The 23,878-nt window shown below is 64.5% G+C and overlaps 2 protein-coding genes across 2 annotated transcripts; one reads left to right on the top strand and one right to left on the bottom strand.

Moving 5' to 3' along the window:
* The first annotated feature begins 268 nt into the window (after nucleotides 1-268).
* On the top strand, nucleotides 269-9,446 carry MAB21L4 (mab-21 like 4). The gene is made up of 6 exons (XM_070463587.1): nucleotides 269-1,196; nucleotides 4,211-4,436; nucleotides 6,086-6,239; nucleotides 6,873-7,229; nucleotides 8,016-8,109; nucleotides 8,252-9,446. The coding sequence occupies exons 1-5, from the start codon at nucleotides 713-715 to the stop codon at nucleotides 8,106-8,108; spliced, it is 1,314 nt and encodes a 437-aa protein (XP_070319688.1). The 5' UTR covers nucleotides 269-712; the 3' UTR covers nucleotide 8,109; nucleotides 8,252-9,446.
* A 2,121-nt stretch (nucleotides 9,447-11,567) lies between these two features.
* Nucleotides 11,568-22,656, bottom strand: AGXT (alanine--glyoxylate aminotransferase). The gene is made up of 11 exons (XM_070463753.1): nucleotides 22,320-22,656; nucleotides 22,034-22,226; nucleotides 20,538-20,602; nucleotides 19,810-19,910; nucleotides 17,002-17,072; nucleotides 16,121-16,205; nucleotides 14,558-14,653; nucleotides 14,117-14,186; nucleotides 12,919-13,014; nucleotides 12,139-12,267; nucleotides 11,568-11,927 (listed from the first exon to the last, which is right to left on the bottom strand). Exons 1-11 carry the CDS (start codon nucleotides 22,548-22,550, stop codon nucleotides 11,820-11,822), a joined length of 1,245 nt encoding a protein of 414 aa, XP_070319854.1. The 5' UTR covers nucleotides 22,551-22,656; the 3' UTR covers nucleotides 11,568-11,819.
* Nucleotides 22,657-23,878: the final 1,222 nt, after the last annotated feature.

Here is a 23,878-nt window from a genome sequence, read left to right as displayed (position 1 = left end):
ACCGGGCTCTGTCCAGCACCAGGCCCCGGGGGTGATGGCTCTTCTCAGGATGAAGGGCAGGCAGGTGGGCGGTGGGCCCCTCAGGGGTCCGAGGGCCTGGGGCTGGGTGCCAGGGCTGAACACGTGCCCTGCAGGGGGAGGAGGCAGCGGGTTTTGGCTCCCTGCTTTACACGGGCACAGGTGCCTGAGGGGGGTGGTGTGCGGGTTGCCATGGAAACACAGCCTCGCTGGCCCTCAGAGAGAGGCTGCTGGGAGGTGGCAGCTGCAGTGGGCAGCTCCCACTGAGGGGTCCGGCGCAGCCGTTGGCCTGCTCACCTCTCACCCGAGAGCGGGGATGGCCCATGTCCCACCCGGTTCTGTGGGGAGGCCCGCAGAGCCCCTGCGGCTGCTGCGACGGGCGTAAGGGTGGAAAGGGGGCGCCCGGGACAGGACAGCACGGGGTGGTGGGGGCCGGGCCCAGAGGGGCAAAGTCCGGAGCCTGGACGCCCTTGGGCCTGAGCCGTGGAGCCGCGGTGGCGGGAGGGAAGCCAGGCCCTGCCCACTCGCGACATTCCTAATTGCTGATGGCTGACTCACCCTCACTTCAAAGCCAGGGCCCCATTCAGCTATTTAGCCGCTGCGCCCCGCCCGCCCTCCCGCCAGTCGCTGGTGGGAGCCGGCCGCGTGCAGCAGGCGCCTCCTCCCAGCCCGTTCCGCGGGCTGTGCCGCAGCCATGGCCGTGCAGGTGCCCCTGTGGCACCACTACCTGCAGGCGCTGCGCTCGCGGGCAGCGTCCCGAGCACAGGAGCACCAGCGCGCCGAGGACGTGGTGCTCACCCTGCTGGGGCGGGTGCACGCCCTGGACCCCCGCTTCCTTGTGGACTACTCCCGGGACCTGGAGGCCTTCCAGTTCGCCCTGCGCTCCTCGGAGGGCCCGCTGGACGTGGAGGTGCCCCTGTGGGTGGACGCTGAGGCCCTGGTGATTGAGGAGGTGGGGGCCGCCGAGGCGGGGGGCGACATGGGGTGCTGCCGCCTGGGCCTCCCCCGGGAAGCGGCCGGCCTGGAGCGCTGGAAGGCAGACGACGTCTTCGAGGCCTCCCTGGAGGGCAGCGCCAGGTGCTGCGGCCACATCGTGCCCGGCAAGGTCCTGCGGGTCCTCAAGGACCTGCTGGTGGCGGCCGTCGTGTACTGCAAGCACCACCACCTCATCACACCAGGTGCGGGTGATCGCGCTGCACGCGCGTGGGTGTGTGTGTGTAAGTGTGGGACTGTGAGATCTAAGGGCATGTGTGCAAACACGTGTGTGTGTGTGTAAGTGAGGGATGGCAGGCCCATGAGTGCATGTGTAAATACACGTGTGTAAGTGTGGGATGACTGGGTAGTGAGTACATGTGTGAACACGCGTGTGTGTGTAAGTGTGAAACTAGGATCGTGAGTGCATATGTATGTGTGTGAGTGTGGGACAGCAGGATTGTGAGCACATGTGTGAAAGTGTGTAAGTGTGTGCATTTGTGAATACATGTGTGTAAGCGTGGGATAGCAGGATGGTGAGTGCATGTGTGAACACGTGTGTGTGTGTAAGTGTGAAACTGTAGGATCATGAGTGCATGTGTGAGTGTGAGAGCAGGATCATGAGTGCACATTTGAGCACAAATGTGGGTGTGTAAGTACATGCGTGTGTGAGCATGTGTGCGTGTGTGTAAGTGTGGGGCTGCGGGATCGTGAGTGCATGTGTGTGCACACGTGAGGGGTGTGTGTGCCGGTGTGCATAGGCCTGTATCTGTGTACTGCTCAGTTGCTAGCTCGTGTTCTGGCCCTGGGCAGGTTCTGTGGGGGAAACTTTCCAGTGAACTGGCTCTGGCCTCAGCGTCTCCCTGGTTGCCCCAGTGATGTGATCTGATGGATGGGGGCCGCGGGCAGCACTCCTGACAGGCCCAGAAGTTGTGGGCCCCCTTCCAGCAGGGGCTGCCTGGACCTCAAGGGCGCGGGAAGGACAGCTCAGCACGGCAGGTCCCTGGGTGATGAAGTGCATCCTCCAGGGGGTCAGGGCCGAGGGGCAGGGCCTGGGAGACAAGACAGGGGGTGCAGCTTGCCTGGGAGGGGACAGGCACGAGGCACTGTGGCTGTCACCTGGAGTCCTCTTGGCCCCACATCAGCGAGTGGGACGGCAGCCCCCCCGAGGGGTGCTGACCTGCCCTGGCCGCCCAGCGTGCGGAGCTCAGGTCTGACCGTACATCCAGGCTCAGGTCCTGCGGGTTCCAGGGGAGCCAGGTGTCTGTCTGCAAGCCGATGTGAAGGGGAGCCTGCCCACCCGGCCCCGGCAGGCCTGCTGCAGGCTGATGGCAGACGCGCCCCTCTGGGCGGGTGCTCCTGAGCTCAGCTCTGCCCGCGTCTTGTCCGGTCCCCTCTGAGCCTCGCAGTGACCGCCGGCAGCTGGGCGGGGCTCTTCTCTTCTTCCTCCGTCCCACGGGGCCCAGCGGCCAGGCCCTTCCTTCCCACCCGCGCTTCCTGCTGTGGGAAATTCCAGGCGTTGCTTCTGACACTTGCCTTAAAAGGGAAGCGGCAGCCCAGGTGCAGGGGTTCAGGCCCCCACCCTGGGAACCAGTGAGACGGGCCGGGCCTGAGGTGGGGAGTGCCAGGGACTGTGGGTGCGGCTGGCTGCCTTCCAAGCCACCTTTCTGTGAACAAAGGCAGATGAGGAAGTGAAACTGCCCAGGTGTCTGCACACAGGGTCCTCCAACCATGCTGAATGGGATGGCCTGGGGGTCCCTGGGCCCCTTCCCCGCTCACCTGGTGGGGAGACGGGCCCTGCAGGGGACGGGTTGGCCCTGGGGCAGGGCCAGGACCTGCTCTGGGCGGGGTCCCAGAAGGTGGCCCCAGAGCTGCCCTGCTGGAGGTTGTGGGGGAGGGGGTCTTCGTACGGGGGTGAGGGGCACGCAGGCTCCCCCCTGAACCCCGGGGGGGCTGTGGAAGGCCCGGGGAGGGCAGTGCAGAGTGTAAGGTGCCACGCATCTGGCTCCCAGGGGGCTCCTGGGCTCACCAGCGCCGAGACCGTCCTCCAGGTCACGTGCTGGGGACTCCCTTTGGGACCTGATGACCCGCCTTCCGGGCCCCAGCTGGCCAGCTCCTGGCCTCTGGCCTGGCACCCTCTCTGGGGAGCGCTGGGAGGGCAGGGGAGACCTCTCCTCATCCAGGCCACACACAGAGCCCCTCCCGCTGCCCTGAGAGAGCCTGCTCTGTCCGGGTTGTGTGTGTGTTTGGGGGAAGGGACACCATGGAACATCCCCTCCTGGTGATCTGTGGCACTTTCCACGGCCGTGGGTGCCAGGCTGGGCCCCTTGGAGTCTGGGGAGGAGGGGATGTGGGAAGCAGGTCAGGTAGAATGTGCAGAAGGAGGCAGGCTCCGGTGCCCGGCCTGCCTGTCCGGTGGGGTCCAGGGCCTCCTCTTGGCTGAGCCTGCGCCCAGCCAGCTCCTCACCACCCAGGCTGCAGGGCCACTGGGCAGTCACCCAGGGCCTGGCCCTTCCTGGATGGGTCACGGGTGGAGCCTGGAGGGCGCTCTCGGGTCACATAGGGGAAGTGGGGAGCAGGAGGGTCTGCTCAGGGGACATCCAGCCACAGCCAGGCCCCCTCCCTCGGGCTCTGAAGCTGGAACACCACAGAGGCCGCCCCACCCTCCGGAGGAGCTGCAGGGTCACCAGGCTGTGGGGAGGGTGGGACCCGACCTCCAGCAGCCCAGGGTGTCCCCAGCAGAGGGGCTGCTATGACCTGCCAGCCTGGGGTTAGGGGCCCACGGGTCCAGGAAAAGGGTGCTGAGGCAACCAGGGACTGGGGGTGCACTGTGTGTCCCGGGGCGTGGGGCGCAGCCTTAAAATCAGCCTCTTTGAGCCAAGGGTTAGGAACCTCCTCCAGACCCAGGGACCTGGCGGCCTGAGCAACAGAAGCGCATTTCCTCCGTGTTCTGGAGGCTGAGGTCCCAGGTCCCAGGGTCACGGGGTCCAGAGCCTGGTTTCACTGGGGGCGCCCCTTGACTAGAGATCCACCCCCCAGCATCCTCCTGTGGGCTTTTCAGGGAGCAGATCTCGACATTTGCTCCATGAGCAGGTCTCGCTGGGTCAGGGCCCCCTCACGGCCTCAGTGTGCCTCGCTAGAGGCGCCGCCCGAGGCTCAGGGGTCGGGGTTTGGAGGTCGGCCCGGGAGAGGGGCTGGCTTAGCAGGTGGCCCGTTGCAGGCTCCCTGAGTGTGGACAGTCTGAGGGCGGAGCAGCTCGGCCTGTCCCTGCGGGTGTCCAGCGGCTGGAGGACACTCTGCTTCAACGTGGTGCCCGTGGTGCGGAAGAGGCTCAGGGTGCCCGCCCTGGAGGGGGCCGGGCTGGTGCCGGGGTTCCCTGAGGGTGCCCTGCGAGGGATCGTCCGCCAGAAGGCCACCCTGGTGCCGGCCAGCGCGGAGCTCTGGAGGTAGGAAGCGCTCCGGGGGTGTGGGGCCCCGGGGAGCCGGCGGGAGGGGCGGCCCGTCACCCCTCTGTCCGCCGACTCTGGGTAGGGGGGCCTGCCTCTGCCCCGGGCTCCCGAACAGTGCTGCCATTCCCGGGTTCGCAGGGATCCCACCAGACTGCTTGCCCCCCACTGCCGGCTCCTCGTCTCTTGGCGCTGGGCGACGGGGAGGCGTCCTCTGTCCCCCTGGGGAGGGGGTGCTGTCAGGAACTGAGGGGTACTCGGAACTCTGGGGGCCTGTCCTGGGCGGCCTCCTCCACCACCCCCCTGGCGCCTTCCCTTCAGGTGGGACAGTGCCGAGGGCCAGGGGACTGATCTGGGAGGGCCCTCACGGGAGGGTGGTCAGTGTCCGAGGAGAGGCATTGGCTCTGGGCTCTGCCCTTCCCAGACACGCATCCCCCACCGTGAGGGAGGGGACAGCTCCCACCTGGGCTGTTCGCCTGCAGGCCCGCCCACCGGCCCTGGAGCCCCGCAGCCCCGCCTCGGGTCCCGAGTCCCGCCCAGGAGCCTGTGCTCAGGAAGGGCAGCCGGTCTTGCAGGGAAGGGGGGCCGCCTCGGTGTCTGTGAGGGGCGGGGGTACGGGGCCGAGGCTGAGCTCCCCTCAAGCCCAGGGCTGGGGACCGGGCCCCGTGCTGACCTGACCCGGCGCCTGGTGTGCAGGGTCGCCCTGTTCTGCCCAGGTGACTCACCCCAGCTCCTGGGGCTGGGGACACTCGCAGGAACGAGGCGCAGCTGCCTAAGCAGGACTCACTCTCACAGTCCAGCTGATGCTTGGACGTGGATGGCGATCATCAGGCTGGTCGTGCCCTTCTGTGGTTCTCTGCCCTGAGGGAGTCCCAGCGGAGAGCCCGTGAGCCCCCCAGGCCTCCCCAGCTGAGCCACCTTGCCCAGAGCAGGGGCTGCGTCCAGGCTGACCCCTGCCCATAGAGGGAAGAGAATCGCTGAGCTGGGCGGAGTCACTTTTCACGAGTAAATGGGGACATGGCCTGTCCTGTGACATACCCACCGCAGATCAGGGCGTGCGGGCCGGTGACCGTCCAGCATGGAGACCCCCCAGGGAGGGGGGGCTCACAGGACACCAGTTTCCACCTTTCCAGCCCACTCAGAGAGCGCCTCTGGCATGTGATGCCCACACTGTGGGCATTGCCGCAGGGCCAGATTCTGTGTGTGCAGCAGCCAGGGGGTCTGGGCTTCCCAAATGGGGCCTGGAGTGGAGACGCCACCTGCCCGGCCTGGGAGCTTCACCCGGCCCCTGCCTGCCTACTCAGAGCCGCTGCTTCACCCCTGGTGGGTCACAGTGGTATCTGCCTGCCCACACGAAGAGGCCTAGACGTGCCTGGGGACGCCCAGCTGCCCCCCACATACTGGGCCTGAGCTTCTACCTGGGAATGGGACTTTGCACCCCCAGGGCCCATCAGGAGTGGTTCCTGAAAAGTGCAGGCGTGGGCCGTGAGCACCAGGCCAATCCCCATGTGGCCTGGGCCGTCCTGTGGGGCTCAGACGGCCACAGAGGCGGGGGACCGTCCTTTCTGAGGACAGGCTGGGTAGGCACATGTCTGGACGCCTGAGCGGCCCTGGTGCTGACCGCCTGCGGTATGTCTGTTGGGCTCCAGGGTCTCCACTGACTACCTGCTCACCAGGCTGCTGGGGGCGCTGGGCTCCCTCCGGGGCCACCGCCTAGACAGCCTCTCCATCCTCGACCGTGTCAACCATGAGAGCTGGCAGGACGGCGGCCGGAGCCCCGGGCTGACCTTCGGCCACTTGAAGGTTTGTGGTCCCTGCGCGGCCTCTCCTGGGCCTGTGTGAAGGGGGAGTGGCTGGGCTGGGGGCCAGGGGTCTCCTCTGAGGGCCAGCAGTGGGGCGGGGGGGGCGCTGCTCCCCGCCTGGGGTGGGGCTTGGGGAGGACCTGGTGGGAAGGTTACTGTGAACCCCACTGTGACCCATTTGCCCCCCACCCCAGGCCTCCATGCCCCTCTCCCCGAAGGGCTGCTGGCTTCCGAGGGGGTCCTTTGGGGTCTCACACTCTGGCTCAGTGAGCAAGAGGGGGTGTGCGGCAGGGGGTGCCAAGCGACAGGAAGGGCCCCTGGCCGGGGGCTTGGGGTGGAGGAGGAGGAAGTGCTGGGGGTGGCGCAGATAAGTCTATTCTGGTGGCTTTGAGATGGACCCAGGCATCCTGGACTCACCGACGAGGGCGGGGACGATGTTACCGGGCAGGGCACTTTGTGTAGGGCTGCGGGGCATCAGTAGGAGTTCGTGCAGGACAGGGCACGTGGGGAAAGGCCCACAGGATGGTGGGAGCCTCAGAACGCCCTGAGCTTGACCCCAGGGAGAAGAGGGGCGTCAGGCTGGAGGCGCGGCGGGCGGGGCCTCCCCTGGCTGGGCTGACCCGGTGCCCCACAGACGGTGCTGCTGTGGTCAGCCACGCTCTTCCCCATGCCCGAGGACTGGGCGGAGCTCCAGGGCGCTGTGTACCGCCTGCTGGTGGTGCTTCTCTGCTGCCTGGCCACCAGGAACCTGCCGCACTTCCTGCACCCTGAGCGGAACCTGCTGCAGGACGCGGGCCTGGACCTGGGCGCCCTCTACCAGCGCGTCGAGCGCTTCGCCAGCCAGCCTGAGGCCGCCCTGCGCATCCACGCCACCCACCTGGGCCGCAGCCCCCCGCCGCGCGTGGGCAGCGGGCTCCGGGCGCTCCTGCAGCTGCCCGCCAGCGAGCCCGCCTACTGGGCCACTGCCTACTTCGACGTCCTGCTGGACAAGGTGAGCGCAGGGGCTGGGGGACCCGGCAGGTGTGGGGTCATGGTGGGTGGGGAGGGAGCCCTGCTTTGCGACCCCTGGTCAGGAGCTGAGGAAGGTGGGGCAGGCCAGTCCTCACTGGGGCATTGCAGTGGGGGCGTCTGTCGGGCTCAGAGAAGCCGTGAATGCCCCCAGCTGCCAGGGACCTCAAGGCCCAAGGGCCCATCTCTGGAAACCAGGCCGTCTGGGCCTGCCCCCGGCGCCCCCGAACCACCCACAAACCCACACTGGACAAGTGCTCAGAGCCCCACCTGCCCCCTGGGCTCCGCTCCTCGTGACAGAGTGTGGCTGCCCCGGGCCTCCTGGGGACAGCTTCCTGCTGCTCCCCTGGGCTCGGGGGTCCCTCGGCCACGCCCGCGTCCGTGTGCGTCCACCTGCTGTCCCTCCTTGAGTCCCCAGGCTTCACCGCTCTGCTACGTCTCCCTGCCCCCGCCCCACAGAGCCCCTCTGGCTCCTATCCCCCAAGGCCAGTTCTCACCCCACCCTGAGAGCCCACACAGGCTCCTTCTAGGGTGCGTGGGGGTGGGGGGCTTGGGGGGCGGGGCAGTGCACGCCGAGCTCTCAGCCAGCACCCGGGGGGGCTTCCCTGTGTCAGGCCCGTCCAGGGAAGGGCCTGGGATAGGGGGCCCCAGGTGTGTCCGCCCTCAGAGAGGACTGCACAGGTGAAGACCCAGAGGGAGGAGGCTGGAGACCAGGGAGCGCCCGATGGTCCCCACAGCCCGTGACCCCGCTGTCCCACCCCACCTGCAGTTCCAGGTCTTCAACATCCAGGACGAGCAGCGGGTCTCGGCCATGCAGAGTGTCTTCCTGAAGACCAAGACTCTGGGTGCTGAGGATCGCTGAGGTGGGCGCCGGCTCACTGCCCTCTGCCGGGCTGCACCGCCCACGGAGGCTCTGGGAACGTTTGGAGGAGGGAACGGGCTTCACCTGGAGTGGATTTGGGGGTGGAGGGCCTTTGTCCCCAGGGCCCACCTGTGCCTGTCCAGGGTCAGCCCCGAGGGCGTCTGAGTGTGCTGGACAGTGCGTCTCGGAGGCCCCGGGGTGAAGGTGCTGTGCGCTCTGTGTGACGTCATCAAGACCGAGAGCTGACAGTCCTCGGGAGGCCAGGAGCTTGTCTGCACCTGGGTCGTGTGCTGCTCCAGGTGGCGGGGCCTCTGATGTGTCCAGTGGGGCCGGGACCGCCTGCTTTCTGGATACATAAAGTGGAGAAGCTTGTGTGCAGACATCCTTCTCTGTCCCTGTGATCGACCCCGGCCCGCCCCCAGTCCTCACCTGCTAGTTCATGAGGGAGCCACCCGCAGCCCCCCGCCAGCGGCACCGTGGCAGAGGCACCCCTGCTGTGTGCGGGGGCTTCTCCCGACAGGTGGCACCCCCGTCCCCGCCCGTCTCGGCCCTCGGCTGTTTCCACCTCCATTCTCCCGTCAGCGCGCTGCCGGCGGCCCGTAGCCCCTCACCCCGCAGGGCTGCCACCCTCTGTGTGCCCCGGCCAGCAGGCGTTCTGCAGTCTTCACTCTGCCTGGAAGCAGCATGGCTCCTGAGTTCTGAGCCGCAGTCCACGCCCCGGGTCCTGAGAAGGTGGCTGCAAACCCCAGTGAGTCCGTGTGGCAGGCACCTCCCTGGACCTCCTCCGGAAAGTGGTCACACGCACGCTGCAGAGGGGACGCGTGGGCCTCTCGGGAGGCCGTGGGACCCGGGGCCTGAGCTGACACTAATGGGAGGGTTCACGGAATGCCCCCAGGCACACCCCGCGCCCTGCCGTGAGGCGGGCAGCTGCAGAAGGTGCTAGCTTGGTCCAGCCTGACTCGTGAGGGGCGCAGTGGCCAGGCTCACCCTGTGTCATTTCTCTGATGTTGGAGGATGCAGGGGGCTGCACTCAGCAGGAGAAAGCTACAGTGGCAGGAAAGGCCAAGGGGAAGACGTTATAACCACCCACGCCCAGAGCCAAGAGTCCGGCAGAACGTACCGAAGGCCAGTGTCAGGACTTAGTGCCACTGTCAGAGACCCTGGCTCACCAGGGTGACCTCAGCTCAGAGGTCAAAATGAGAGGCTGAGATTGGGGGTGCCGAATACCTGTGGGGCAGGGGGCGTTTGGGAAACCTCTGCACCTTCCTCTCCCTTTTTCTGTGAACCTAAAACTGCTCTGAAAAGGGGTCTAAAGATAAATTAAAGAATAAAAATCTCCGTTGGATCATGGTGAATGGCAGGGGATTACATAAAAGGAGCCAGGCCACACGCAGCCACCCAGGTGCTGCGCTGTGGCTCCCTTCAGCGGGGCAGATGGCGTGGCCTCGGGGGTCGTGGTGCCTGCCCAGCAGGGACTGCCCCCTTTCCAACCCCAGGAGGGAGGGAGCTCACAGCAGCTTGTGGTCCCGTGGGAGAGGCACCAGCATCGCATGGCATGGCCCCAGACTGGCACTCATCCCCTGCTTGCGTCCCGACATAAGCCTGATGGAGCTTCATCGTCGGGACGACCTGTAGGAAGTCACGCAGGTTCGCTGTACGGGAGGCGTCCCGCGAATACACCTGGGGGCATGGGCTGGCAGTTCTGTGCATGCTGCTAGTCACCCTCACTCCTAAGGGCAGAGAAGTGACACTGCGCAAAATACGGGTAAGGCCTCTGCACTGAAAACTAAGTGTAACTTTTAGAGACATATGTTAACATTCATGAATGGGAATTTGTAATTTTTTATTGGTTTCCATTCACCTTGGCACGTTTTTTGTTGTTCAGTCGCTCAGTCGTGTCTGATTCTTTGCGACCCTGTGGACTGCAGCACGCCAGGCCTCCCTGTCCATCACCAACGTCTGGACTTTACTCAAACTCACGTCCATCAAGTCAGTGATGCCATCCAACCATCTCATCCCCTGTTGTCCCCTTCTCCTCCCACTTTCAATCTTTCCCAGCATCAGGATCTTTTCCAATGAGTCAGCTCTTCACATCAGGTGGCCAAAGTATTGGAGGTTCAGCTTCAATAGATACATAGATTTACTGCAGTTCCTACCAAAATTCCAATAAGCTATTCTGAGGAAACAGACAAGCTGACTCTAAAATGTATATGATTTCAAGCCTTACGACAAAGCTAACGTGCTGAAGACAGTGTGGTGTGGACACAAGGAGAGAGAAGCTCATTAATGCATGGGCACAGAGGCAGACCTCCACCTCTGGTCAGTTGGCAAAGGGGGTGCGCCAACCACACAGGAGGGAAAGTCTGCCCAGCAAACACTGGAACAACGGGGTGTCCTCTGGATAAAAGTGGACCTTGACCCCTTCCCCACTCCACGCACAGGATCACCAAGAGGGGGTCATAACCTCAACAGAGAACTTGACGCCACAGGGCTTCTGGAAGAAAACCCGGGAAGAGGTCTTCAGGACCCCCAAGTGGACAGGACTTTCCCGGGGAGGAGCTGAACAGCACAGACCGTGAAAGACCCCCGGGAAGAAAGAGGACTTGAGCTCTGGGGTTTCAGGCCCTCTGGCCTCTGAGCCGCTGTGCTGACCGCAGCCGCCCTGGGGCAGGGTCTGGATCAGCCTGTTGGAGCCAGCTCCCCTGGTAGCTGAGAGCACCGCGGGCCCGCAGGCCTTGGGTCGGCTCGGGGCCCTACCCCAGGGCCCACCGCGGTACCCAGCCCCCACCTGGTGAGCCACAGGGGCGGAGCCAGGCCCACACCAGCCCTCCCGAAGACTGCTGCGGGGTGAGTGCCCATCTCAAGAGCGGGACCCTGGAGCCTGCCTCTGGAGGCTCTTAGACCCAGTGAGGACCAGGACACGTGGACGTGGCCGTGACCGCTGGCAGCACACTCTGGTCGGGCCTGGATGGACCCTTCCCAGGAAGGACAGATGAGGGAGCCAGAACCAGGCAGACTCCCAGGGAGGGGCAGGGGCTAGGGGCAGGGGGTCGGGGGTGCCAGGCGGCAGGGGAGGGGGCTGCAGTCCTGGCCCCCGTCTGCTGCACACGTGAGCGCAGAGCAGCCCAGGGCCTGGCCCTCCCCGGCTCTCAGAGCCTGCATGTCTGCGGTGTGCCCGGGGCTCCTCAGGGCCCGAGTCCTGGCTGTGTGCTCCTGGGCCCTTGGTACCGTAGCCCATGACTCTGTGGGCCACGGGGCCTCTGTGGGGGTGGTGGGAGAGGAGGTGTTCACAGGCTCAAGATCTAGACCCAGACTGTACAGTGACAGGGACCCCAGGCCGCTGACCAGCCCACATAACCCGTCCTCCAGCCGGGATGCTTCCGGCAAGGTTCTGCTCCCTGAATTCAAACCCCCAGCTCAGGTGCAGTCAGGGAGCAGGGGTCCACTCCACACAGTGAAGACCGATGAAGCCACTTCTTTATTGAACCTTCATAGGAGGCCAGGGACCTATGGGGGCAACAGCTCAAGGAGAGGTGCTGAGGGTCCATGCGGCCATACCCAGGACGTTCCACCGGTGGTGGTGGGGGGTCGGGCCGCCTGGGGCGGGACAGACGCCTGGGCAGGGCAGCCCCCGGCTGGTGCCCCCTGCAGAGTCTGTTCACCCCGGGGCCACCCGCCCGCTCCCAGGGTGGACGAGGGGCAGGCAGCCAGTCACAGCTTGTTGCGGGGGCAGCGCTGCAGGGCCTCCCGCAGGGCCCGGGTCACCCGGCCCACATTCTCCCGCGTGGCGTTGCCGCCCAGCAGGCCGATCCGCAGCACCTGGGGCAGGGCCGGGGGAGGAGGTCACCTCGGGCGGGGCCTGGCTGCCAGCCCCGAGGTCAGCGCAGAGCCGGCTGGCGTCCCCCAGTGTGGGAGGAGGGGCCGGGGTGCACTTGGCTGAGTCGCTGCCCGGTTCAGAGAAAGTTGTCCCCTTCCTGCTACCACTGGCCTAGGCCTGGGCCTGGAGCGCTCACGGCTGCAGGGCCCTTACCTTCCCCGCCGAGGGCCCAAGGCCGCCCGCAATCTCGATGTTGTGGTGGTCCATGATGTACTTGACGATGTCCCTCCAGTCATAGCCCGTGGGGACCACCACGCTGGTGATGGTGGGCAGCCGGAGCGCCTGCAGGACGCATGGGGCTTAGCCACCTCCTGACAGATCGCAGGGAGCCTCCCCTGCCTGGCCTCCAGAGCATGGGGGTGGGAGAAAGGGCCCATAGAGTGGGGTCTCCACCCTCCCAGCAGCCACGCCCATGGGCTGGTGCTCAGGGTGGGGCTTCCAGCCTCCAGGGACCCCTGCCCCCCCCACCCCCGCCCTGTGTCTGCTCTCTGGCGGGTCACACACTGAAGCTCGGGGTGCCTGGCTCATCCAGCATACCCCACCCCTAACCCCTTCCAGGCTGATGTCTGGCCAGGGCTCTGAGGGCCAACGGGCATCTTCCAGCTCAGAGATCACCCACGACTCCAGGCAGAAGGCTTTGGAGGGAGCAGGGGCACCTAGTTAAGTGTCCTGAGATCCAGAGGCCAGAAAACTGTGACCATGAACATGACTGCCCCCACCTCGGACCCACATATCTAGATGGGGGCTGGACAGGAGCTCTCCCTTCTCTCCACCCCCACCTGCTGCCCCCTGCCCCCTGCCTTCTGACCCCCTGCTCCCACCCCTGCTCCTGCCCTCTGCCCTGCCCCCTTCCCTTGCCTCCCGCTCCCCACCCCTGACACCTGAGCTCTGCCCCCTGCCCCCTGCCCCCACCCCCTGCCCTGCCCTCCTCACCGGGTCCTTCACGAACAGCTGCAGGCCCAGCCCCTGCAGACATGCGTGCAGGTACTCAGAGGCCTCGCGATGCTGCCGCCAGCTGTTCTCCAGGCCCTGGAGGGAGAGAGTGCAGGCTGGGGGCGGGGGGGGGTTCCCTCCTCCGGGCTGGAGCAGGAGAAGCTGGCTGGCATGCACAGCAGGGGAGCTCTGGTCTGGAGAGGCTCTCCTCTCCTGTCCTGGACACTGAACCCTTTGGGAGCCCCCTTGAGCCGCAGGTTTAAGGCCCTGACTCTTTCCAAGGGCCGGGCCTGGGTCCCTCTGGAGGGGAGATAGCCTGGGCCCCAGCTGGTGGTTGGTCCTCCAGGCCCCTGGGAGGGGGTGTGCACCCAGCCAGAGGCGGGGAGCTGGCCAGGTGCAGACAGTGCCCTCCCAGCCCCTGACCCCACAGGCCCTGTTCTGGGGGCCCAGCCTCCCCTGCTTCCAGAGCTCATAGCCGGGGCCCCGCTCAGGAGACCCCCCCGCCGAGTGTGCAGCCCCCAGCCTCTCCGGCCGCACATGCCAGCCCGAGGCTGGGACAGCCTTGCCCGCGGCCCAGCCTGAGTCTGGCCCGGCCCAGGGCAGTGGTGACCTGAGTAGACACAGGGCAGACGTGGCTGGTGCAGCACTGCAGCCTCGCTGAGGCTGGCCGCGGCCCAGGCCTCTGCTGGGCGCTGGGCTGGCCCCTGGGGGCGGTCCCGGTGTGTTTCTGGGCCTCTTGGGTCCCAAGAGTACGGACACTGCCCTGGTCATGGACGCCGCCCTGGGGGCGTCACAGCCGCTGACCCGTGCGGCTCCTGCCCTCCCTGGGAGCGGCGGGCACAGCGGGGCTCCTGGAGGGGGTCTCACTCCCCAGGCTTCCCTCGGGCCCGCCCTCTCTCCTTCCACCCGGCCTCTCTGCTCTCAGGCTGCCTCCTCTCTGCCTGCCCTTGTGTGCGCTTTACTGGGAGCCAGAGGGCGGGAATGTGGCCACACCTGTCCCATCTCTGTGTCTGCCCCCAGGCCCCCCTCTGTCGGTAGCCAGCCCCGAGCCCTGCCCAGAGCTCTCATGCCCCGGCCCAGTCTCTCTCCAGCAAGGCGCCCCAGGCTGAGGGAGCCCCGGGTAGGGGCTCCGGGGCTCCCCAGGCTCGCCCTGCGGGACCCAGCTCCAGGCTCCCCGACTGCCCCCCGCCCCCCGCACCTGCTCCGCCAGGTGGGCCAGGCTCTCCCTCAGACTGTACAGGCTGACGACAGGGGTGGTGTGGTGGTACCTGGGGCACAGAGAGGCCCGGGTCAGTGGGCGCGCTTGGGCAGTGCCTTGCTCTCCCCCAGCCCCCTCCCAGGGGAGCAGGGTCCAGTTTAGGGGTTATGGGCTCGGAACCTGAAGGACAGGCGGAGGGGGGTGGGGGTGGGGCTCCAGGCAGGGGCAGCGGCCGGGCCTCCGGGGCAAGTGGACGGTAGTGGAGGCCGGGCACTGGGTCCCGCCTGGAGCCTGGTGCCTCGCTAAGCCGCTGGGCAGGGCACAGTTCCTGGAGGGCATTTCAGGCCTGGCACTGGAGAGCCTGTGGCTCTGGCCGGGGTGCGGGGGAATGAAGGTGGGGATCCCCCCCATCAGTCCTTGCACCCCCATCCCCTCACTCACATCCTGGGCTTGTCATCACAGCCCCAGAAGTTGGCCAGCCACGTGATGTCCAGGTAGAAAGAGACGGGCTTGTTCTTACGAGCATAGATCTTACTTCTGGGGAGAAAGAACCAGCAACAGTGCCCCTTGGTTCTCAGAAGTGAGCCCGGGCGGGGGTGCTCAGGCCCCATTGTCTGCGTTCAGACCCCCGGGGGTCCAGCCTGTGCCTCTGCCTGGGGTTGTGAGCCTGTCCCTCAGGACCCGGCTGGCGCCCCCTTCCCTGTCCCCTCCGGTGGAGTTGCCCTACACTATTCTCAGGTCAGAGAGAAAGGATGGGAAGGTCTGCTGGATGGTGAGTTCAAACAGAAAGATTGCGGAGGGGACCCAGTTTGAGGAAAGCATCCGGGAAACTTGTTTGGAAAACTGGGGAAATCTGAAGACTGCAGTAGCCATGCTGTCTCCAGACTGCTGTTCTAACCTACAGGCCCAGGACTGGAGCGGCCACAGGCCAAGCTCCAGGCAGTCCGCCCGTTGCAGGCCCGCCCCGCAGGCCCAGTCTGCAAGAGCTCCTTCCTGATGTCTGTCCGTTGCTACTGTTCGTCCTGAATGCAAGGATCTTCACACAAGGATTGATGCTTTCCAACTGTGGTGCTGGAGAAGACTCTGAGTCCATGGGACTGCAGGGAGATCAAACCAGTGAGGACTAAAGGAGATCAACCCTGAAAATTATTGGAAGGAATGATGCTGAAGCTACAATACTTTGGCCACCTGATGGGAAGAGCTGTCTCATTGGAAAAGATCCTGATGCTGGGAAAGATGGAAGGCAGGAGGAGAAGGGGACGACAGAGGATGAGATGGTTGGATGGCATCACTGACTCGATGGACATGAGTTTGAGTAAACTCCAGGAATTGGTGATGGACAGGGAGGCCTGGTGTGCTGCAGTCCATGGGGTCGCAAAGAGTTGGACAAATCTTAGTGACTGAACAACAGCAATACATGAGTCAGACTCCTCTGTCTGTCTCAAGCCTGAAGTCAAGGAGAGATGCTCTCAGCAGCCAAGGGCCTCTGTTTAGTCCTGAACAGGCTTTCTGCCCAGTTGCCTGGCCTATCCCTATGCTAAACGGATGCCAAATGCATAAGACACATAGGTATACCAGCCCTGAGGTTTTCTCTATTTGTTCAATACATTCTACAATGTTTATTGCATAGTTATCTGTCTGTCCATTTTTCTGTTTCAGAAATCTGAACATGGGTCACCATATACTCATGCTCTGTGTTTAATGGTGAGATTTAAATCTAAATAATTTAAAAATAGTATACCCACAAAAAATGACAGAGGGGAGACTGAGGCTAGAGGCCTAGGGATGAGGCCTCATCATTCCTGGGAGCAAGTGAAGCTGGGGTTCACTGGAGGGGCCTAGAGGACAGCCTGGGAAGAGCCCAGTGCCCCGGGCTGGGAGACCCTGGGCTTCCCGGCAGGCCTCCTCCCACTGGGCCTGCTCTGTCCCTCCTTCCCTCCCCGCTGGGGCCGCTGGCCTCCGCTGCCAGTCCGGTCCTGGGTGGGGGCGGCGGGGCTCACTCACTTGGCCTTGTCGCTGAAGGAGATGAGCGAGGTGCCTGGGGGCGCGTTCAGGACCTTCTGGGAGCCCGAGTAGAGGACGTCGATGCCTGCAGGGGAGGGGTGCCCACTCAGGGCCGAGCCCACTAGGCGTCGTGGGGGCCGCTCGGCCCAGACGCTGCCAGTCCAGCAGACGCCAGGGGGCCTGGGACCCACCATCCAGCTGTGCAAACATAGGGAGGAGCGTGCTGTGGGACCAGACCCCTCGCCTGCAGGACCAACGCCGTTCCAGGCGGGCTGAGCTAACCAGGGGCCCCCACCAGTGTCTGCTTGCTGCGGCAGACTCCCGTGGCTGGGGTCAAAGTGCAGGCAGAGGCGGTGCGGGTGGCTGAGGGGGAGGAAAGGTGATGCTCTCACGTCGTGAGGTGCCCGTCCACGGGGTGCCCCCACCACCCGGGGATTTTAAGATACGGGCAGCAGCAGCGGAGGGCCCTGGGCAAGCAGCAAGCTGGGAGGACAGGGGACCAGGGCTGGGATCGAGCCCTGCCCCGCCGCCACCTCTCTGAGGGTGGGGCCGATGGGAAACTGAGGCCCGCTGGACGGGGCCCCAGGTGCCTGCCCGCACCCGCCCCGTCAGGGCTCTGACTCTCTCCAAGTGCTTGTCCTGCAGTGTCCCTCTCTCCCTCCCTCTCTCCCTGGGCTTGTTCGGGCCCAAGGCCCAGCGGGGACACGGGGTGTGGTCAGTATGGAGACTGTCCTGCCCTGGGAGGAGCTGGTGTGTGCCCCGGGGCCTGTGGAGACCGGGCCCCGTGTGTGGCTGCTGGACGTGCTCGGGGCACGGGACAGCGGGGAGGACTTCTGACCCTCAGAGCCCACCGACGGCTGGAGTGGGGGGCACGCACTCACCCTGCCGGTCCATGTGGATGGGGGCCCCCCCCAGGGATGCCACCGAATCCACCAGGAGCAGGCACTGGTACCTGGGGGGCAGCAGAGAGCAGGACAGGGCTTCAGACGGCGGCCCACCCTGAGCTGGGGCCGTGCGCAGCCCCCAGCAGAGTGGACGTCACACGGGGGCTCAGGATGGCCAGGCCCCCGGGGCTAGACCCCAGGTCCCCCACAGGTACTCGAGAGGGCCAGCCGGGCAGTCTGCGTCCTGCGCTCGTCTGGGTGCCCTGAACTCGCAGGATTTGTCCCGCAGCCCCCCAGGGCTGTGCGGGGTCCGGGGAGCTGGGCAGCTCAAGGCCGGCCCTCCGTCTGTCCAGCAGCCCACCGGGCAGAAGTCCAGCGCGTGCGGAGGACAGAGTCCAGGAACAGGCTGAGCTGAAACTCTGACCCTCCTCCACCTTACACTTTCCTAGAAGAAAGGCACAAAGAGGCCCCTGCGGACCTCTAGGGGTCACAGCCCAGGTGACACTTATGAGCTCAGCCCCCTGGACAGGACTCCAGGGGGCAGGCGGTCCCGGCTGGGGCTGTGCCCAGCGGCCCCGTGACCGCCTTGGAGGACAGACAGCAGGTCTGCCAGGATGATCCAGCCTGGGGGTGGAGCTTCTCTGCTTTCATCCTGTGGTCAACTGTCCAGAGCAGAACTGCTGGTCCTGGAAGGGGACCCCGTGGAGGGGTGGGGGCCCTGGGGAAGCCAGTGGAGGGCAGGGGCTTCTCTGGGGCTCTGGGGTCAGGGCAAGGTGGGCAGGCCCTGGAGCCAAGACTGCAGGGTCGGCATCAAGCCCTAACCTGCATGGAGGGAGGTGGCACTCTGGGACACCTGATCCTGCTCTCAGACCAGAGGGTCCACCCAGCCTCTGCCCAGGCCCAGGAGGACCCCAAGAAAGCCTGAACCCCACTCCACACAAGAGAGGCTGGGGTGGGCCCAGTGGGATAGGGAGCTGGGCCTCCCTGTTACTTCCTGTGGGGAGGGGCCGCCAGCACCCCAGCCACCCCAGCCAATCCCCAGCCTGTATCTGAACTGGGCTTGGCTCTGCCCCCAGCACCGACACTCAGGGCCAGGGTCACCTGAGGGACAGGCTCACCTGAGGGGTCAGGCTCGCCTGAGGGCCAGGCTCACCTGAGGGACATGTTCACCTGAGGGGTCAGGCTCACCTGAGGGGTCAGGCTCGCCTGAGGGCCAGGCACACCTGAGGGACATGTTCACCTGAGGGCACAGGCTCACCTGAGGGCCAGGCTCACCTGAGGGACATGTTCACCTGAGGGCACAGGCTCACCTGAGGGCCAGGCTCACCTGAGGGACATGTTCACCTGAGGGCCAGGCTCACCTGAGGGACATGTTCACCTGAGGGCACAGGCTAACCTGAGGGCCAGGCTCACCTGAGGGACATGCTCACCTGAGGGACACGCTCACCTAAGGGGCCAGGCTCACCTGAGGGACAGGCACACCTGAGGGACATGTTCACCTGAGGGCACAGGCTCACCTGAGGGACATGTTCACCTGAGGGCCAGGCTCACCTGAGGGACATGTTCACCTGAGGGCACAGGCTCACCTGAGGGCCAGGCTCACCTGAGGGACAAGCACACCTGAGGGACATGTTCACCTGAGGGACATGTTCACCTGAGGGCACAGGCTCACCTGAGGGCCAGGCTCACCTGAGGGACAGGCACACCTGAGGGACATGCTCACCTGAGGGACACGCTCACCTAAGGGGCCAGGCTCACCTGAGGGACATGTTCACCTGAGGGCACAGGCTCACCTGAGGGCCAGGCTCACCTGAGGGACAAGCACACCTGAGGGACATGTTCACCTGAGGGACATGTTCACCTGAGGGCACAGGCTCACCTGAGGGCCAGGCTCACCTGAGGGACAGGCACACCTGAGGGACATGCTCACCTGAGGGACACGCTCACCTAAGGGGCCAGGCTCACCTGAGGGACATGTTCACCTGAGGGCACAGGCTCACCTGAGGGCACAGGCTCACCTGAGGGCCAGGCTCACCTGAGGGGCCAGACTCACCTGATGGACAGGCTCACCTGAGGGGTCAGGCTCACCTGAGGGCCTAGGCTTAACTATGGGGCCAGGCTCACCTGAGGGCACTGGTTCACCTGAGGGCACTGGCTCACCTGAGGGGCACTGGCTCACCTGAGGCACAGGCTCACCTGAGGGCCTGGCTCACCTGAGGGGCACTGGCTCACCTGAGGCACAGGCTCACCTGAGGGCCAGGCTAACCTGAGGGCCAGGCTCACCTGAGGGACATGCTCACCTGAGGGACACGCTCACCTAAGGGGCCAGGCTCACCTGAGGGACAGGCACACCTGAGGGACATGTTCACCTGAGGGCCAGGCTCACCTGAGGGACAGGCTCACCTGAGGGACATGTTCACCTGAGGGCCAGGCTCACCTGAGGGACATGTTCACCTGAGGGCACAGGCTCACCTGAGGGCCAGGCTCACCTGAGGGACAAGCACACCTGAGGGACATGTTCACCTGAGGGACATGTTCACCTGAGGGCACAGGCTCACCTGAGGGCCAGGCTCACCTGAGGGACAGGCACACCTGAGGGACATGCTCACCTGAGGGACACGCTCACCTAAGGGGCCAGGCTCACCTGAGGGACATGTTCACCTGAGGGCACAGGCTCACCTGAGGGCACAGGCTCACCTGAGGGGTCAGGCTCACCTGAGGGCCTAGGCTTAACTATGGGGCCAGGCTCACCTGAGGGGCACTGGCTCACCTGAGGGCCTGGCTCAGCTGTGAGGACAGGAGTACCTGTGACAGAGCTCCCCATAGCCATCAAGGGGCTGCATCACGCCAGTGGACGACTCTCCATGGGCCAGGAACAGGAGCGCTGGCCTGTGCCGGGCCAGGGCCTGCGGGAGGAGGTGACAGCCTGAGGCAGAGCCAGTGGGGCAGGGCCTCCCCATCTGCCAGCCCCTCACGTGAGGACTGTCCTGTGAGGGCGGGATGAGGCCTGCCCTGACACTCCCGCCCACAGACGGCCCCATAGATGGCCAGATCTGGGCAGCGGGGACTGGACCCTCCTCCAGCCCCGCCTGTGCTGCCAGGGCTGGGCATCTCGGCCTCCTCCTTGGGAGGAGGGCTCATTCCAGGACAACGTGGTCTTTCTTCCTGAGGCTGAGCCAGAGTGGCCCCAGCCCCCCCACCCCATCCTTCCGGGGCCAGCGTGAGGTCAGCCTGGTTCTGGGCTGGTTGGGCTGAACCTGCCCAATGGGGAGGTTGGCACCCCAAGACTCAGGGCATGGCCCGATCCCCACCTCTCACTCCCGCCCCTGCACCCTGCCAAGGCCTTGGTCCTGACCTAGCTTCCTTGGGGAGCTGAACCATCCCTGTCAAACTTCCACTTGCCCACAGGTGTGGGAAAGCTTTCAGAGCCGGGCAGCTGGGCTCAGAAGACCTGGGGACCCGCCAAGACCCCCTCCCTGCCCTGAGCCGGCCCAGCTGACCGGCCCCTCCCTGGGTCATTGCATCCCCTGTACCTCCTCCACCTCCTGCAGAGTGAAGTGGCCTCCAGGTGCTTTGATCATCGGGTACACGCGGGCTCCTGGGGGCAACGTGAGTGGTGAGCGCCCCCACACACACAGGTGGGGACCAACACTGGGGACAGTGATCGTGCTGAGCAGGTGGGGCCCGTGGGGGCCGTCCACATCGGCCCAGCCGCTGCCCAGGAGAGGAGGTTGGGGTGTGCTCAGTGAATCCAGGCTCTGCAGCACGTGGATGGGAGCAGGTCCCGCAGCTCTCGGTCCCCTGCTCTGGCCACCTTCCCTGAACCCAGTCAGGCGGGGGCACCCCTGTCCCTTGCAGCCCTCCCCACAGAGGAAGTACAGATCTGTGCAAGGCTGAGCTTCAGAGGGTGACATCAGAGGGTGACTTCGGAAGGAGACATCAGAGGGTGACATCAGAGGTGACTTCAGAGCATGACATCAGAGAGTGACATCAGAGGTGACTTCAGAGGGTGACATCAGAAGTGACTTTGGAGGGTGACTTCAGAGAGTGACATCAGAGGATGACATCAGGGGGTGACATCAGAGAGTGATATCAGAGGGTGACTTCAGAGGCACCACAGGGTTTGATGAAGGACTGAATGGATGAGCGAGGCCTGAGCAGGCTTTGCCCTCCTTGGGGCCTGGGGGCTCCAGGAAGGCAGGCCCTTGTGCTGCTCCCCGTCTCCTTCCCCCGCACCCCATGCACAGCAGATCCCCAGCCTCATGTGCAGGAGGCAGGGAGTCCCAGGACCATCCCAGAGCCACAGCTGGGGGTGTGGGGTGAGGTGGAGAGCCCCAGGCTAGGAGGGTGCCCTGCCCAACCCGGGGTCCCCTTGAAGCCAGTGTGTAGACTGGAGGGGCCCTGGCGAGGGGCCAAGACCCCCTTAGGCTGTCAGGGTTTGTCCGTTAACCTGGACCGAATGCGGCCACGTATGGAGCTGACCAGCCAGGATCTTCACGACGTTTCCAAACCACAATCAATCATTAAACCCAAAGTACACTCAGGCTCTGACTTTTGTCTCTCTCTCCAGAAAATTTTACTCTGGACGGCAAATTCTGTCCCTACCTCAGCATTTTGTGGCTGTAGAAACTGCTTCTGAGATTTTACGGGAGCTGCAGCTTCTGGAAATTTGTCCTGTGACAGAGGTGGGGCTCGCCCCTAGAGACCTCAGAGAGCTGGGGGGTTCTCCAGGTTTGGACTGAGACCAGCGGAGACCCTGCAGTGCCGGCCCCTCCATGGGCTCGGGAAACTGCTGACCCTAAGTTCTAAGAGACCAGGGGATGGGGGCCCCTGGAGCATCCTGACGTCCACTTGGAGGAGGCAGCAGGCCGGCAGGAGATGGAGGCATAAAGCGTGGGGAGGGGGGTAGGTTCCGCCTGGGGAGGGCCTGAGGTTGGTAGCTGGACCCGGTGCTTCCAGGCTTTACGCTGGGGCGGGAGGTCTCGGGGAAGGATGCAGTGAAGAGCCACCCCCCTGCCCCGCCTCTTACCGATGCGCTCCGCGATGTCCTGGGCTCGCTGCCCCCAGATGCCGCTGACCCCTACCAGGAAGGAGTCGCCTGGCTCCAGCAGGTTGAACAGGGCGGCCTCCAGGGCGCAGTGCCCCGAGCCGCTGATGGCCAGGGTGAGGGTGTTCCTGGTCTGGAACACGTACTGGATGCCTTGCTTGATCTCGTCCATGATCTGGGGGTGGTGGACACACGGCTCACAGCCTCCCCGCTCCCGCCCCCGGGAGGAGGCCGCCTGGGGACCGAGGCTGAGTCCTCCGTGACCTACCTGGTATACCTCCTGGTGCATGTGGCCCAGCGTCTGCAGCCCCCCGGCCGCCATGACGCGGGGGGTCAGGTTGGAGGGGCCTGGCCCCAGCAGCAGCCGGCTGGGGATGGACAGCGGCTTGCTCAGGGCCGCCGGGGGGGCCACCAGCAGCGAGTGGGAGGCCATAGTCCTCACCCAGCCTGATGCCCTGTGCCCCAGGACCGCCCTGGCCGTGGTCAGTGCCCAGAGCATTTCCCAGCAGCCCCTGTGCTGGATGACCGGGCGCCGCAGGGCACTGCAGTGTCCAGGAGCCGAGCCTGGGGGGTGGGTCTCAGCTCCACCCCCTGCCTGTGCTGTTGTCGTTACCTGACCGTTATCAATGTCTGTCCTGCACGTAAAGGCCTGGCGGCAGGGGTGGTGAACCCCGAGCGTCTGGGGAGGAGCTGGCAAAGTCCAGTCAGCGAGAGCTGAGCAGGCTGGTCTCTGCCCTCCACCCCTCCCCCGCTCTGTTCCCAGGGACGCCCAGCCCCGTGAGGCTGGTGGGACGCAGGCGCCCCATGTTTCGTGTATAGGATCGGAGACCCAACATTTCCAGCTTGGTGGGCCTACTGGCTGTGTTAAAAGTTCTCAGCCCTGCTGTGGTGGTGAGGAAGCCGTCACGGGGTGTGGGCCCATGCCAATGACGCTTGAGTTACAGAAGGAGCCCTGGGCCAGATTCAGCCCAGGGCCACAGCTTGCTGACTCAAGCTTAGCTCTTGGAAAAACACACACATATGTCCTTTCATGTCATTCCTTTTTTGCTTCTGCATATAAGGGATGCCATACAAATTCCTCCTTCTCTGCTTCTTACGTCACTCAGTATGACAGTCTCTAGGTTCATCCATGATGCTGCAAATGGCATTATTTCATCGTTTTTAGTGGCTGAGTGCTATTCCACTGTGTGTATGCACCATGTCTTTGTCCATTCATCTGTTGCTGGACATTTAAGTTGCTTCTGTGTCCTGACTTCTGTGAACAATACTGCAATGAACATTGGGTGCATGTATCCTTTCAGATCATGTTTTTCTCTGGATGTATGCCCAGGAGTGGGATTACTGGGCCACATCATAGCTCCATTTTTAAGGCACCTCCATGCTATTTTCCATAGTAGTGTACCAATTTATATTCTGACTGCAGATACAGACTCATACAGACTCATAGACTTAGACAACAAATTTATGCTTTCCAGGAAGGAAGGATGGGGGGAAGGGATATTTAGGGCGTTTGGGATTTACATGCGTGTGCATTCTTAGTCACTCAGCCATGTCCAATTACTTGGACATGGGAGACCCCAGGGACTGTAGCCCGCCAAGCTCCTCTGTCCATGGGATTCTCCAGGCAAGAATACTGGAGCGGGTAGTCATTCTCTTCTCCAGGGCAGCTTCCATCGAATCTGGGTCTCCTGCATTGCAGGCAGATTCTTTACCATCTGAGCCACCAGGGAAGCCTGGGATTTACAAGTACACACTGCTGTAATCAACTAAGACCTCCTGTATAGCACAAGGAACTCTGCTCAATGTTACAAGGTAGCCTGGATGGGA

This window comes from Odocoileus virginianus, unplaced genomic scaffold (assembly GCF_023699985.2).
Source record: "Odocoileus virginianus isolate 20LAN1187 ecotype Illinois unplaced genomic scaffold, Ovbor_1.2 Unplaced_Contig_5, whole genome shotgun sequence".
Lineage (NCBI taxonomy): Eukaryota > Metazoa > Chordata > Mammalia > Artiodactyla > Cervidae > Odocoileus > Odocoileus virginianus.
The sequence above is the reverse complement of the archived record's forward strand: the minus strand, read 5'-3'. Positions and strand labels throughout refer to the sequence as shown.